Source organism: Misgurnus anguillicaudatus, chromosome 22, assembly GCF_027580225.2.
Source record: "Misgurnus anguillicaudatus chromosome 22, ASM2758022v2, whole genome shotgun sequence".
Taxonomy (NCBI): domain Eukaryota; kingdom Metazoa; phylum Chordata; class Actinopteri; order Cypriniformes; family Cobitidae; genus Misgurnus; species Misgurnus anguillicaudatus.
The window spans coordinates 36,589,436-36,606,406 of record NC_073358.2 but is presented as its reverse complement, the minus strand read 5'-3'; the positions used below and the strand labels follow the sequence as shown (position 1 = coordinate 36,606,406).

General features: G+C 37.1%; 1 protein-coding gene across 1 annotated transcript; it reads right to left on the bottom strand.

Moving 5' to 3' along the window:
• Nucleotides 1-1,740: 1,740 nt before the first annotated feature.
• On the bottom strand, nucleotides 1,741-16,642 carry erap1b (endoplasmic reticulum aminopeptidase 1b). Its single transcript, XM_073860359.1, has 19 exons — nucleotides 16,394-16,642; nucleotides 15,526-16,045; nucleotides 15,281-15,419; nucleotides 15,008-15,142; nucleotides 13,794-13,914; nucleotides 12,259-12,413; nucleotides 12,053-12,166; nucleotides 11,789-11,920; nucleotides 11,571-11,702; nucleotides 11,350-11,433; nucleotides 10,871-11,028; nucleotides 8,591-8,668; nucleotides 8,302-8,487; nucleotides 8,031-8,187; nucleotides 7,655-7,839; nucleotides 3,214-3,375; nucleotides 2,458-2,598; nucleotides 2,301-2,382; nucleotides 1,741-2,192 (listed from the first exon to the last, which is right to left on the bottom strand). The coding sequence occupies exons 2-19, from the start codon at nucleotides 16,020-16,022 to the stop codon at nucleotides 2,022-2,024; spliced, it is 2,829 nt and encodes a 942-aa protein (XP_073716460.1). The 5' UTR covers nucleotides 16,023-16,045; nucleotides 16,394-16,642; the 3' UTR covers nucleotides 1,741-2,021.
• Nucleotides 16,643-16,971: the final 329 nt, after the last annotated feature.

The following is a 16,971-nucleotide window of genomic DNA, read 5'->3' as shown; positions in this document are numbered from 1 at the left end:
ATACCCACATGCAGAGGTGTACATACAAAAGTTTGGTATCATTTTACAGGAAACCCTTTGAAATTACATAAAACACTGTTGAAAGTGCTAAACATGGTTGTATGTGTTGTCAGTCCTCTATTAAAAACAAATGCGCTTTTGATGTTTTTTTTCTAAAGTCTGTATTTAAAAGTGTATAACTCTGGCCCTGAGTGGTAACGAAACCTGCAGACAGACAGCAATTGTCAGGAAAAAAAGGACATTTTCTCTATCATAATCTATGCAAAGTTATTCTACTCCAACTGATGGGAGGAATAATACCCTTTTTGTATTTAATTTCCGCCTAAATATTTGAAGTGTCCCCATAACCACATACAGTGGAATAAATGCAATTTTTATATCATTTTACAAATATACCCTTTGAAGTTACATAAAAAGCTGCTGTTTTTGAAAAATATTGTTATTTATGTTGTTTTTCATATGATGAAACACCAAATTTTCTTTTTTTATGTTGTAAATACTGTCTTTGATAGTGTATAACTCTGGTTCTGTGTGCTCTAGCAGACTGCAGACAGTTCTGGTTGTTAGCAGCATCAGACAGTAAATACCCAAAAAAGAATGATTTCTTTAGCATGTCGAATTCAAAAGTGATTCTTATTTTACTGAAGGGGTGAAAATAAATTTTTCATATAAAAATCCCTTTTTTGTGTTGCACATATTATAAATAGCAAGGGATTATGCATGCACTAGTTCTGCACAATTAATCGCATCGCAATCGCGATGTCAGCCTGTGCAATTATATGACAGCAAAATGTTGCAATTATATTAAATAAATAAATGTGTGGACTTGTTAACACAAACTTTCTGATAACAGTTTGATGATTTTCCTTGCTGTTTAAAAAAAAGAAAGAAAAACGAACAAAAATGGCAGTGCACGTGTGGCATGCACGTGGGTGGCGTGCGTCGTCACTTGTGTGTGCTCAGCGCGGAAATACCAGAGCAAAGATGGATGCAGAGGAGATTGAGAGTGATCTGGTAGCAAAAAAGAAAAAACTCTACGTTTGTTGTTTGGCAGTATTTTGCATTTAGGATTACTGACACTGAGCAGTTGCTACATCACGTGGCAATTCGAAACATTTCTAGTTTTACAAATACACATTTTAGCATTATCACTAAACTGTGTGTGGATTTTCCTTAAAACCCATCAAGTTGACTCATGATACCATTTATTATAATCGCAACAGCACATCGCAATATTAGCATCAATAACCGCAATGGGAAAAATTTCCCAAATCGTGCAGCTCTAGCATGCACACAACCTAAGAAAATGCTGTGAATGGACTCATTCTATCTGTGCTATCTGAGGCAGTTTACACTAAAGTTTCCCATACGTTTACAAAAGACGATTTTTTTTACCTCATTATTCATTCGACGATTGTCGAGCTTTCATTTGAAATGACTTGCCCATGCTTGTCATACTTGACAAATATGAAATATGTGAATATTAAATTATATAAAAAATATGGGGGGGGGGGTGATAGGGTAAATTTATTGTAAATTAGTTTCTTACAGTAAAAATATGTCAAAGTGATGCATATTTGCAGAAAGTAGAGATTCTAAGCTTTCAAACAGTATCTCATATGTGGTATTGGGTCCATGACAGACCATTAAAAATTAAAGGAATATTTTATATTAAGTAATAATAAATAATTCTAGACCCAGTACAGGGTCCAAGAGTTAAAGAAGCAGCACAAGAGGACCTTTTATAGTTAAAGGTTTTATTGTAAAGAAAAAAATCTTCCCAATGAATTGATTAAAACAGTTAAGTTACAAAAGCAGATCTGACAAACATAATTTAATCCATTTAAACTCAATCCTAAAGGTTGGGGACAAAAGAAAACCCTTCATTTTACTTTTAAAAATGTGTTTGATATCCACTCAAAATATAAACCCAATATTCACAAAATTCAAACATACATTTCACATTCTTGCATCAAAAATCTATACACCTATAGCTTGATACAATTTTTTATTCAAAAACTTCAAAGCTCTGTATTTCTGTCCTGGTAAAAATGTTGGTGCAACCAGGACTGCAGTAGAGGAAGGTTCTTATCCATCCAGCGAATGTTCTCTTCAATGTTCTCCACGGCCTGCTGTATACACCTCAGCTCTGCTCCCATTTCAGCCCGCAGAGAACCGAAGAATCCACGAACCTGAAATATTACACACATTATGACCACAGTCACATGATCAGAATAAATAAATAAACTTCCCCTGAATAAATATTATAATGACTTGCATGATTCAAGAAACTTTCATACCTCAGCCAACATTTCTCTTGTTGAATATTGATTGGTCACACCTACTACAATGTGTGCTATGGAGTGTGAGCCAAGATCAAACCTAAAAACAAATGATTTTAGGTTAAAAAAATTATTTTGTCAATATTTTGTACTTCAATAAAGGCAAGCATCTCACTTCTTTATTAGGGAGTCCCAATTAGCTTGCACAAAGTCCCATGCGTGTTTGAAGGCTTTAGGATTCTTGCTGACGGATGTCACAACATATGGTAGATCTTGAGTTTTCAGCAGCTCTCCAACCAGACTCTGTTCCATCATCCTGAGAGAAATAAATCATAAGGATCAACTTTTTTTGAAATTGAGATTATATGTTGTTGTAAAGTTTGTTAGAATATGACAATATTTGAATATGTCAAAAATCGCTTTTAAAGGAAGTTGTCAGAATAAATACTTTTTTTTTCAAATATTTACTGTAGGAAATTTACAAAATATCATGATTTTTACGTAATATCCTAATGACTTTTAGCATAAAAGGAAAATTGATAATTTTGACCAATACAATGTATTTTTGACTATTACTACAAATGAAGAGTTTCGTTGCAAAACGAGATAACCACCGTTTTTTTAATTGTTCAGAAATCTCGTTTTTAGGTTGTGCATTCCAATTAATTTCAATGCAACTGCAGTTGGTTTGTTTTGATTTAAACCTTCATAACTTAAAAAATACAGTTAAGTAGCACCATAAAATAAAATAATAACATGATAACATAATAATAAACATGTTTTGACAAAAATGTTAAAAAATGGATTTATCTCGTTTTGCAACGAAACTCTTCAAATATACCTGTGCGACTTATGATGTGGTTTTGTGGTCCAGGGTCTCACATGCATTTTATGTTTTACCGCGAAAATGATGTGCAGAAAAATGTCTCACCATTTTAACTTGTGATCGAGAGGGCTGGTCGTGAGGGCCATTTTGATCCTGCTCTTCATGGAGATGTACATGGACTCCTTGTACTTTTCAAACAGAAAATCCCACCCCTCTTCAGTCCGGGCACCAACCGAAAACACAGCCATGGTAACATCATTTGGTAGACTATAGGACAAAAGGACACAAAACGGGAGAAACAGTTACTAACAAAAATAAACCATAACTAAAATCTCTGTTTTCACAATCACTGCTTAATGATAACAGTAGTTTAAAAAAACGGCATATTAAAAGTGCATTGTGTAACTTTTAAAAGGATCTCTTGACAGAAATGCAATTTAAAATACATAACTATATTATTAATGGTGCATTTATCTTACATAATGACCTGTTATGTTTTATTATTTTAGAATGAGCCATTTTTATCTACATACACCTTGGGTGTATGTACATCCTAACATGGAAATTGCCATTTCACACCGCCATGTTTCTACAGTAGCTCAATATGGACAAACTTTTCTATAAGGTGCATTTTTTTCTATAAGGTGCAACTCTGTGTCTCGGACAATGACCACGTTTACATGCACACCAATAATGCGATTATTTCCAATAATGCGAGTGAGGTCTTAATCGCAGTAAGATGTTTACATGACTGGAGCTAACCTCTTCACTCCGGTTTACATGCAGTTTTTATTTTCGGATTATTCACACATAGCCCAATGCAGAGCACAAATTATGAATTCACATATATGGTCCACTGTTTTAATTTACTTACGTTAAATGACAAACACGTTGTTATAGATGTATTTCATTATCCGGTGCCGTGATGAAGATATAAATATGACAGTGCCTGTGAAGGGCGTTCACATGATATAAAAATATAGTTTTAAAATCGTTTTATATTAAAGATAATAGCAGAGCTCACACAACAACTATAACGATAGCAGTTTTGCCACATGATGAACGATAAACCATTGACAGCCAGACAAATCTATTTGAACTTGAAGTGCACGCGCACTTAAAATGCAGTAGAAAGCTCATTCATTGCTGAGGTTATAACATAAAATTACCTCAGGTATCCAGAGCTGATGCAGTTGTTGCTGTGAAATTTTTCTACCACACTGACTACGCCAAAAGATATTAAGATATTAACCTACTACATTCATTGTTTGGTTACGCGAAACGCAGCGAGTTGAGGACATCTGCTGGTTTCCCGCTGTGTAAATGCAACAAGAACAGCTCTATTCAGTGACATGTAAACAATTGTTTTTATTACAAGAAATATCCAATATTAGGTAATGCCGCGCTCGTTGAGCGAATCAGCATGAAGTTATCATTATGATGTGGTCTCTAATATATTTATCGTTATAATTATTGTTATAATGTCCCTTAATGGTTTAATACACTGATGTCGTATTATTTGAGCTATTTCTGAATGAAGACAGACTGCTGACAGAGAGTCATGTTGGCAGAGTTCACGTAAAACTTCCTAATGTCAAGTTTAAAATGAGTTTGTGCTTGGGGTGCGTGACTGAAACACACGTGCACTTAGTTGGTGCGGTATAAATGCGATTGGGGCGTTTACATGGACGCGTGCTGCTATTGTGAACGGCGTACGCCGCCTCTTTTGGTGCGATTGTACTTGCTGCGATTAGGAGCTTATTTTTATCGAATTATTGCGTTTACATGAGGTAAAGTATAATCGCAGTATTGACAAAATCCCATTATAATCGCATTATTAGGGTGCATGTAAACACGGTCAATGACATGTTTGTTCTTTGGCGTCTACTGTAGCCTCATTATGTGTTTCGACAGGGAGGGTGAGCAGTGGACTGAGCCGTTGGTTGCAATTCACAGTCTCACCACTAGATGCCTCAAAAAATCTACACAGTGGACCATTAATTAAAGCGAATGTTCATCGTTTTAAAATAAGTTCAGATATAACTATTTCCCCGCCACTGACGAGTTATCTCGTCAATTAAGAAAAAAACATTTTCATAAAAATCATGCTTTTGAAGAATTTTTATGTAAATCTGTAATACCGCGATTATCCACTTACCCAATTTATGAAAAATCTGAAGACAAAACGTTATTTACTAATTTTAAACTCTATGTATGTTTTGATTAGCCTGGCTTCACCCTCCTACGTGCTTCCGCTTAATTTTCATTTCGCTTTAGTACTACGTCTGGGACTGCTGTGTAGATTTTTGTTTTCTCCTGCAAAAATCTGCAGGACCAATCAGCGAACAGATAGGGGTGGCAAAGAACGATGACGTTGAGGTTGTGCGTCAGTTTGAGTTGCAGTTCAGTAATGGCAGCAGAGAAAGACGTAAGAAAAGCTATTCGGTCCCTTGTTGCAAAACTGCCAAATATACAGAAGTTAAAGCCGGAGCAAGAACCAGGTTTGCTAAGTTTTGTTGTTCTGATTATTCAGACTTGTTGTTTCCGGCCGCTTTCGGTGCATTATATACCTCACGACCACACGTTAGCGATCGCCTATGGCAGATCATGAGTGACTCTGGGCAGATCCAATAGTTGTAAACATCAACAGAGGACCCTCCATAACGGAAGTAACGCTTTGCAATGGAGTGTGGCCAGACTCTCTGTACAAATGAAATGAATATACGAGAGTCTGGTTGGACCAGGCTATGTTTTGATAATCGTTCTGAATCTGATCTCTCACAAAATGCAATTATTTCAGCTTTTTGCTAAAAAAAGCTTTTTTTAAAGAAAAATACCCATATTTAAGAGTTTATAAGCAGAGAAAAAATATAGATAGGATGAAACTTTTTTCACCGTTTTGTTTGTTTTATAGGCACACCATGAAACTTTTTGGCCACTAGGGGTTGCTAGACATGTATTTTTCACGCCTAGTGCCCCTAGAGGCCACAAGCGCCGCAGCACTGTCGCAAAGGAAAGGAACTGGCCAACCTTAAAACTAAACTAAAAACTAAACATTTAAAACGCTAAACGATCAACATTTTGAGACAACAGGGAGAAACGCAGTCATGTTACAACTTTCTGATGAGGAACTCGTCGTGGCAGAAGCCATTTCTCAATCTGAAGGTTGCAGCCTCCGGATATCGTATTTCTAAGCTGCATACGTCATCAAGACTCTCTTATCTCACAATATTAACAATTATAAAGTTGACTATTATACTTAGTTAATCGTAAATTGTTGCAGTATTCTTATGACTTGAGAATGTATTTCTCAGTTTACATTAATTAACCTGGCTTGATGACGTATGCAGCCTGAATGTTTGACCTCCGGAGGCTGCATCCTTCCAATTGAGAAACTACCAGAAGTATTTGCTTGACTTTTCCCAAACAAATATTGTTGCATCGCCTCTCTCTCCCTCGCCACCAGGATTTTCCGCAATGGCGCTCGTTTGAAAATTGACGCTCCAAGTCCAAGTAAACCGTGTTTAGGTCTGCCGCTTTGTAATACGTCACGAGAGTGACAGCTGAACGCAGCAAATGAGGAAGAGAGAAACGCTCGGATCTGATTGGTGAATGAATAGGGTTTGGTTTTACACTGTGAGCAAGTTTGAGTGCTATAGCATCCTGGATTGTAATGTAAATATCATAGACACAGTAAAAAGAAAGGTAAATACGTGAACACAGCATCTGAATACAGCGAACTATAAGCAAGATAATCGCCGTCATTTATAAAGAACATCGCATTTATGTATGAATCAAGAGTTTATATAAAAAATTGCCTTAAAGGGGAATCGAACCCGGGGCGCCCGTGTTATAGGTCCGTGACACTAAAACTGTGCCACGGAGTCACATACTATAAATTGCTCTCTACACTCGTTAAGTAGCCTCCAGCAAAATTCACGTTAAAAACAAATTGTGTGGAGGAAATGACGTATGCCGTAAAGCAGTCGAATTTTGTAGTTTTTTTTTGGTGCTCTGGTTACTACCCGAAACCCTAAGTTTTAAAATACGAGTAAAAGTGATACAGACCCCGTCAGGCTATGGTAAACATGTCATTCAACCTATTTAAAGTCAATGTACTACCACAAGGGTCTTGAAAATGTATTATGAAGGTTGAAAAATGACATGGTGTCACTTTAAAGCAGAGGGTCTGTTCTTTCATTTTATATATTTGTAAAATTGAAAATTTTCATGGAAGGCATTTTGTGAAACTTTTGTGAAAATCACAAAAAATGCTGGCGGGGAATTAGTTCATTTTATTCATATGGCATTAATAAACACAAATTGGCCAAAGTGCTTTTCAAAGATAGAAGCCACACTGTAACACATCAGACATCTGAACTAAAGTAAATAAAATGATCGTATAATATCATATAATAAACCACTATTAAAAAGCCAAAGAGAAGAAATTATTATTAACTTGGACATGAGATGAAACTGATGATACATTTCATTGTAAGTAGGAAAAACGAGAAAAACACATCCATCTGTAAAAAGGAGCTCTAACCTCATATTTCCATCTGACTCTCTCCACTGGTTAAAGAGTTGGGTAGCGGTGCTAACACAGGGTGGGTGACCTCGCACGCAGGCAAAAAGAAGAAGGTAGCTCCGTAACATCCGCTGAGACACAGAGCCATCATCGGTCCACGACTGCTGGTCTATGAGATTCCTGAACAACTGAAGTATGTAGCCCTGGACCACAGTTAAAAGAAAATAACACTTTATTAATCTTTTAATTAAATTGCATGCACATTCAGAACCAAGTTCATGTATGGGGTTTTATTGTTAGTCTACAAGGTAACCCTTATCTTTAAGAAAAAAAGAATTCCCATGACTTTCCAGTCATTTTAAAATCATCAATCACGAAATGATGGCATGCTGACCTTCATCTGGTTCTCCAGATCCACCATTTCTCGTTTCTCCATCAACTTGTAAAGAGGCACAAGCTCACTGAAGCCCTGTGTCACTGGCATAATCTCAGTCTCCTTACTTAGATAAAGGGTCAGATCTAAAGCTTTATCCAACGGGAGCTTACCAACACTGCACAGAAGACGAGAGAAGATGTTTTTGACAATCTAAATACTCCTTGTAATCCTCGGTACTTACGACCTTATTTCTCAACATTGACAAATATAACATACAAGTTTAACTGACCTGACTAACTGGAAAGCACTATTGATCAAACTGGCCCGATCATTGCTGGAAAGTGTTGTGTGATCGTGTTTGAGCAATCTGATGAGGTCATCCCAACCAGAGCCCTCATAGTGTACAATGTAATATCCACTCATGTCCACATTAAACTTGATCCAGTCGACCTCCTCTGGCAGATACAGCACATCTATGACATATCACACAAGAGTGCTATTAGTATTACATGCATTGTAATCGTAGGTAATTGGTCACTCTTTTATTGCAAAAAGTACTTTTTTGTAACCACACATCTGTTTTGGTCTTAAGCAGAAAGCGTTGCACTGCGGTTGAGTCACTGGAAATGTAAGTCAGTGGAACGTGCCAAATAAATCTGTATCCACAAAATCAAGAAACCATCAATGAAGAATCAAAGATCTAACCAAACTCACAATAAAAAATGAAATTTTTGTTATCATCTACTTAGTATAATGAGACCGCCTCTTGTTGAGGTTCAAAAGAATGTTGTCAATAAATAACTCCACATGACTTGTGCCTTATTTTTAAGTGTCCCAAAGGCATACAAACGGGTTTGGTAAGAAACACGATGTATGAGCTCTTCATGAGTTCTTGACTGGTAAAAACAGCACCATATGTACACGCATACAATGATCATGTTTAGCCCAGCACAAAGCACTGTTTTAGATGTTCAGTAAGTTCTGTCACAAAATGTACAGCATAAAAGCCCACCAATCAGGTTGTGACATTATCCTCATGCCTTAAGGTTCAGTGTGAATGCTAAGCAAACCAGGATTAAACGTATCTTTTTTGCTCTGAACCAAAAGAACCAAGGCCGCATTTACGTTGCATGTTTAAATTCCGGATTGAGATCAGATTTGACCCACAAACGTTAAGCAGGAAAAAGTGCATAGATTCCAATACTCTCCAATCGGTTTTTTAGGCTTCATTCAAATGTGAAAATAAATTGGATATAAATCTGATACAGTACATGCATTCGTGATCGAATATTCCCATCTCAAGATGTGTTGTGGTTCTTTAAAAATGCTATGCTGGCAAATGATGTCAACTCAGGTGGACACCACCCTGGATCTTGAAACAGGGGTCTTGTCATAGGAAGTTGCTAGGTAACTCTGCCATCTCCGCCTGTACTTTGAATTCATGGACGATGCCGGACTTACGTGCTGCGTATGGATGTTAGGCCTACTAGCATTATTCATTATAGTTAGAAAAAGTAGATTTTTATAATATCAAAACTTTCATTTTTTCTGGACTCAATGCTAAATACATGTCTGACTTTTGGAACGAACAAAAAAACTCCTAGAAAATCGCCTATAATGACGCTGATGTAGGGCTCCCCTGTTTCAAAATGGCGGCTCTATTTGACGCATTCGTTCCAATGAACTGCCGTAGCCAAGGTGATATCTAGTGTACATATCTATGGATTAAATGACTCTTCTAGCAGCTCAATAAAGGACGACGGCTTAACTTAGTGGAGAAATGTTAAAGTTTTATGTCTTGTTACAGAAAAAAGCTCTATAAATGTGTATAATAATTTTGTCGGTGTCCATTGCAAAACGCAACATTTTACTTCCTCTGTGGTTTAAGCTGTTCAGTATGTCTACCAGTTGCATGTTGATCAAAAATAAGGGGGTGCCTGCGGTCACCCGTGGCCATGAGTCATCCAAATTTTTTTTTAATGATATTCGGGTCGCAGTCGGTCGGGTCGTTTGAAATAAAGACGCCGATTAACTATTTGAAACAATTACTACTTTTAACAAATGCAGGCCAGGAAGCGGGTTGGGGTACAATTATTTTTTTGCGGCCCGAGTTGCGGGCGGGTTAGATGAAAACGTCGGTCGGTGCAGGTTATTTATACATTGACCCGCGCATCACTGATGTCTACCTTGAATTGTTTTGCCAAGTGTTTCGTGTAAATGCAGATATCGGATATGATTTGATTTTAAAAGCGGGTCGTAAAAAATTGATACAGGCAACAAATCGGAATTGGGCATCAAGATTTGTAGTGTAAATACAACCCAAGAAAATCAAACTACACAAAGTAATGTGACCTTGGACCACAAAACCAGTCATAAGGGTCAATATTTGGAAATTGAGATTTATACATCATGCAAAAGCTGAATAAATAAGCTTTCCATGGATGTATCGTTTGTTAGGATAGGAAATATTTGACTGAGATACAACTATGTAAATATCTTGAATCTGAGGGTGCAAAAAAAGAGGAAAAAAATTCCCTTTAAAGTTGGCCAAATATAGTCCTTATCAACACTTATTACTAAAGAAAAATACACATTTTTAATATAATAATGACAGGAACATTATTGTTACTTAATATCTTAATGACTTTTGACACATACAATGTAATGTTGGTTATTGCTACAAATATGGTTTTGTGGTCCAGGGTTACATATCTTCTGAAAGCTTGAGAAGAAGCAGTCACAATAAAACAATTTTTTTTTTCAAAATCTGCATTTCGGTTCTGAAGGACAAAGAAAGCGGTTTCATTTTTTGATAAACCATCCCAATAAGACGAAAAAATCTTAATGTAGATATTAACCCAGATGTTTGAGAATGATCATCGCTCTTGAGGTAACGCTCTTGACTAAGTCTGACTTCACGACCTCTGACATCCACAGTAATGATTGGAAACCCCTCCTGCAAAGTCCACGTCTCCATCATCTCCTTAACATTCAGCTCATCCTCAGACTGCCATTTCTAACAGACAGAAAACAGACAGAGATAAAATATGCAATGCCATTACCTAAAATGAGTTTATTTAAAGGCGGGGTGCATGATTTTTGAAAACACTTTGGAAAAGGGATTCGGGAAGACTACCAAAACACACTTGTAGCCAATCAGCAGTAAGGGACGTGTTTACTAACCGACATCGTTGCCTGGGTTGCGTATGTGTGGGGCGGGTCTATCAAAAGCAGGTCCAGATTCTATTGGGGTAGGGGCGTGTTTGTACATTGGCTTTCAGAGATCATGCACCCCGCCTTTAAATCAGTCATCTAACAAACACACAGAGTAACGCACAGAAGCTGCAGAAGATGAGCCAGAGCGCCGGCAGGACTCGTCACCCTTCAGCCTGGTGTCATCGAGACCATCAGAGTCACAAACCTGTAATAGAGACAACATGTACTACACATGAGCTTTCAACAAAAAACCTTAACATGAGAGTTTTTGTAAAGATTTATTTAAAATCTTTTATAAATGATAAGCAAGAGTTTACTCTAGAAAAGTATTTTTTTACTCACATTAGTCAAACTTTCCCACAGGTCACTATTGACTGTGTTACTATAACTGTAGCGCTTCAGGTATCTAACAATGCCTGCTTTAAAGGCCTCTGGGGTCAGAAACTCTCTCAGCATGTTCAGGATACAAGCCCCCTGAAATGACACTTACAACTTTAAACAAAGACTTTAAAAGACATCGAATTTGGTTTATGCAATGTTGCGACGGGCTTATCAAGCACCTTGTCATAAGATACATCATCAAACATCTCCTGGATCTGAGCAGGGTTCTCAACCGGCGTGGAGACTGGATGAGAGGAGCTTAAAGCATCAACCTCCATGGCCTCAAAACACTTTGCCATGAAATAATCCTCCTGTAGCACAAATACGATTTGTAATTTAATTAGGACTAATCTTCAACCAAGTTTTAGTTTAGCTTGTTTATTGAAATCAATAGAATAAAGAACTAAAAATGGGTATCAATGTTACTAAACACAAGGACTTACAACTTCCAGTTCAGGATTGGTGATGTTAACAGACACAAACTCCATAAACTTGGCAAAACCTTCATTCAGCCACAGATCATTCCACCACTGCATGGTCACCAGGTTACCAAACCACTAACCAGAACAGACAGCAGAACGAACAATAGGTAATTTACATCTGATCATGTCATTAGCAAGTATTGTAAGTGATGTCATCATAAGTTCACCTGATGGGCCAGTTCATGAGCGATGACCATCGTTATGCCAAGCTTATCAGAAGCAGAGGACTTCTGTGGGTCGAAGAGAAGAGCTGACTCACGGTAGGTAGTCAGACCCCAATTCTCCATCGCTCCAGACTGGAAGTCTGGAATAGCGGCAAGATCTGTGGAGAGAATTAATACGTAAGAGATACTTGTCGACAGGCCATTGAATTAATCGAAAACAATGCACACTCAAGGTGGTAATGCGGCAATTAGTGTTGGCCAAAGATTAATCGTGATTAATAGCATACAAAATAAAAGTGCATTTTTGCGAAGAGTTTGGTTCCAAAACGCGATTAACGCCATTTTTGAAAAAAAAAATGAGTTACTGCCAAAATCAGTATTATATCAGGTCAGTAGTTAAAAGTAAATTCTTAATTTTACGCAAAATCCAATATATGCCGTGTTATTCTGTCATCTTTTCTCCCTTTTTTCCCAAAATGCGAAAAACGCCACTCCTCCTTTTTTACAGAACGCAATAAATCCATTCCTGAAATTACAGCCCACCAGTCCCGCAATGTAAACAACCAATGGGGGCGCGCTGAGTACACAGAGTCCTAGTTTTCCTCATCTACTTTGTACTTCGTGATCAACAAACAAAACAAAATTATAGTTTAATTGCATTGATAAACCTGTGATGGTTTTCTGTGACGGGAAAGAAACGTAAGCCATCAACATCTAATAATTTCCGCAAGAGGCACTCGGGAGACGGGTGCTTGTTCTCCCAACAGATTCAAGTTTCTCATGCTAAAACATTGCCCCCAGAGGATCTTATGAAAACTTTACATACTTGTACTCAAAGTCAATGAAAATCGAGCAGGACCAAAACATTTTACAGCTGATCGCTTGTGAGACTGCATAACCGCAGCAATGACAGTGTTCTTAATCGCTGCGATCTTCTCCCGGATCCCGCCCACCTGCCATACTTATGACCGGAAGTGAAGAGAGATCGTTTTGAGGAGGGGAAGAGATTATATAGAAATATATATATATATAGAAATATATATATATATATATATATATATATATATATATATATATATATATATATATATATATATATATATATATATATATATATATATATAAATAGTTTTTCATTTCAATTTCATTGCGACTTTAAGGACAATGAAAAGGTTATTAGCAAGTAATTGAAATGCTTTATTTTCCCAAATGTTACTTTAGTCATTTCATTGGAATTTAACAAATTTGAATGCTTTATTTAGCAAAAACCTCAACTTCTAACTAAAATTCCACTTCTGTGTGTCATGCAGTAAACTGACTATTCGATGAATAACCACAAGGTGATTGAAAATGATAAAATACTTTAAAAAAATTATAGGACCTGTTTTCACTAAACAGCATTTATCTACAGTTCATATGCCAACAAAATACTCGTTTTCAAGAATAATTACACCAGGGTTTGGTCTCTGAATAAAAACATTCTTAGATTTGAAATAATAAATCACTGATTTGAATAAATTGCTCATCTGTGTATCTACCTTGTTTGGGCAGAGGGTAATGAATATCAAAGTAGTCTTCATAGAAGTCAAGCAGCCTCACTGCAGCATCCAAAGCAAACTCTGCCTGATCGATCTTCTCTGGCACAGCATAGACTGAAATCTAAAGGAACACCAACCACACAAAATATTCTTATGTTGTCGTTAAAACAATATTTCATATCAAATCAGATGAAGAGTTTTGTTCCAAAACGCAATAAATTCATTTTGAATAATTTCGGTAAAAACGTGTTTTCTATACCAAGAAAGTGACAAGATGAAAACCACTATTTTCTGTTACAAACTTTCACATATCATCTTTAGGTTTTAATAAGATTAAATATTCAAATCTATAATTTGATTTTCAAAGATTTATCACAAAAACTGGTTATTTTTCCGCAGTTCGTTTTTTTTTCTTCAAAATGCTATAAATCTATTGAATCAATATATAAATGTATAAATGTGCATTCATCTTTGCCATCTTTATATTTATTGAGTTGACTAGTGGTATACACTGATTAAAAAAAATAAACATTAAATTGCATTAATCAAAACACTTAATTTGTCATATTAACAGTGTCATTGCAGCGGTTATACTTGGGACGTCGTCGCTGAACTTTTCTGACAGCGATCAGCTGTAAAATGTTTTGGTCCTGCTCGGATTTTCATTGACTTTGCGTAAAATAATCTCAAGTTTTTCATAAGATCCCCTGGGGTCAATGAATGTGTTTAGCATGACAGAAGCCTGATGCTGTCATGTGAGAACAAGCAACAGCCGGAATTTTTCCGTCGCCCGAGTGTCTTACGTTTCTTACCGCAACAGGTGTATTAATGCCATCAAAAGTATTATTTTGTTTTTGTTTGTTTGTTGATCATGAAGTACAAAGTAGATGAGGAAAACTAGGATTCCGTGTGTATTCAACACACCGCCATTGTTGTTTACAATTGCCCTGTGATTGGTTGGACAGATTTTTTGCATTCTGCAGAGAAGGAGGAGTGACGATTATCGCGTTTTGGGAAAAAAGGGAGAAAAGATGACAGAATAACACGGCGAATATCTGATTTTGCGTAAAAAGAAGAATTTACTTTTTTAATACTGACCTGATACAATACTAATTTTGGTGGTAACAATTTTTTTTTTAATGGCATTCATCGCGTTTTGGAAGCAAACTCTTCATATGCACTTGTCAAACAAACCATACAGACTGTGTTCTCACCTGGACTCCATGCAGACTAGTCTTACTGATAGAGAGAAAGTCAGAGACAATGAAGGCCACCAGGTATGTGCTCATCTTCACACTTTCCTCAAACTGATCCTCAAACAGACCACCTGGAAGCTCTAATGTTCTCAGCTGGAACAAAGATGAGTAGACGCAATAGAAGGTTTAACCAAAGCAGATAAATAATACATAATGTATTACAATTAAAGATTTTAACGGTAGGAAAGATTAAAAGTGCTTCTATGGATAACTCAATATCCCAAGCAGCACCTTAGGCATATTTGAGAGAGAAATGTGCTTTGCTTCTCGGCGAATCTGCACGGAGAAGTTCGCTTTGAAGGCGGGTTCATCAAAACATGGAAATGCTGCTCGGGCACTTGTCGGCTCAAACTGTGTGGAAGCCAACACCCTGAGAATTTAAACAACACAACACATCAGACATCATATCCACAAAATTATACTTAACACTTCACAGCCATATTAAATACATATATACACAAATAAAGGCGTCTTACCTTACTTCCCCTTTGCTGGTACGGTATGTGCTTTTGTAAAATCCATGAAAGCTCTCGGAAAGGTTGGCTGCAAATTTCAGCTGAATTTCATATCCAAAGTCTTTCTTCAGCAAAACATGAGATATAAGAGCAATCTGCTGGTAGGAAGGGTACTCTAGCACTTTTAGGGGCTGCACCTGACGCCTTTCCGGATCTATGAGTCTTGCATTTAAGATTTGAATATCCTTGCTGTGCAGTATGATGGTCTTTGTGTCTTGATGGACCTTAATTTGGATATGCACTAATCCAGTAAAGTCTAAACTTGTGAGGTTGGGGTGGATAAGAAGATTGTAATGATGGGGGGAAACGGTGTCTGGTAGTCTCATTTTGTTCCAGGGAAATGGTTCTCCATTGGATGATGTGGGGAATGAAGTGGACTCTTCATTGACTTGAGTGACTGTAGCCCACAGGTGAGTGGGCAAGATCACGAGATTTACAAAGAGTACAAAACGCATCATGGCGGTCCAGTACTACTTTGGAGCTGCGCAAAGGGGAAAGCAAAACATTATACGCTAAACAAAAGATCTATTGCTTTAAAATGAAGATTAGTGTCGAGCGTGACACTGCATTTATTCTCATACAGAGATGTCGTCATGAGCAGGAAGTCTGAAACGTGTGTTTTAAATTCAAATTCGTTGCTTATATTCAATGATATTCAAGATTTGAAAATGTAATGTAACGTAGCATAACACGATTCATATTTGGTGTCAATATCGAAAATGACACGAGACTTCCGCGCGTGCAATATGCAGTAACTTAACACTAACTTATCTGCACCGTGTTGTCGCGTGCAAGATATTTTATTTGTACATTACAAAGAAACACTTACGATTTTCAGTTAAAATCCTCGATCTGTATAATAAGACTTATTCCTGTTGTTTTGGTACAGCAACACCGAGCACTTTCCAGAAATGCGAAAGTGAAAATGAAATTCTGCAACATTTGCATCATGGGAAGTACTTAAAATAAAGGCGCTTTAATAACTGCAGGTGGAGTACTACAATCTTGAAGCAAAATTATAATAAAAAAATCAGCGAATGAGTGAAGGGGAACACGTCACGAACGTAATCATGTGCGCGACTGCTAGCGAGCTTTGTTGCCAGATCTAACACACAAAAGCCCCACTCTGCTCTGTTTTAAATGCACGACAAATATTCCAAAATATTTCTTATAGATGTAACCTACCAGATTGACTAAAAAAGCAAGATTACAAACATCAACGGTGTATCCTCTTGCTAGAGTAAACGGCGATACACGCTCCAAAATATTATTTAATTTTCAAATAATTTTACAGTTACGTCAGCAGGTGCGTTCGACATCATAGAGACAGAGCGCAGCGCGTCATAACCTGAAAACCACGCCCACCGGGGGCACCGTCTCCATTGATTTTGTATTGCGAGAGGCCGC

Excerpts from the sequence above, each read along its gene's own strand:
- erap1b (XM_073860359.1), bottom strand. The coding sequence starts at position 16,022 with ATGATGCGTTTTGTACTCTTTGTAAATCTCGTGATCTTGCCCACTCAC. Across the intron at positions 15,420-15,525 it reads ACCAGCAAAGGGGAAGTAAG|GGTGTTGGCTTCCACACAGT; the intron begins GTAAGACGCCTT and ends TTAAATTCTCAG. Across the intron at positions 11,029-11,349 it reads GCTCATCTTCTGCAGCTTCT|AAATGGCAGTCTGAGGATGA; the intron begins GTGCGTTACTCT and ends TCTGTCTGTTAG.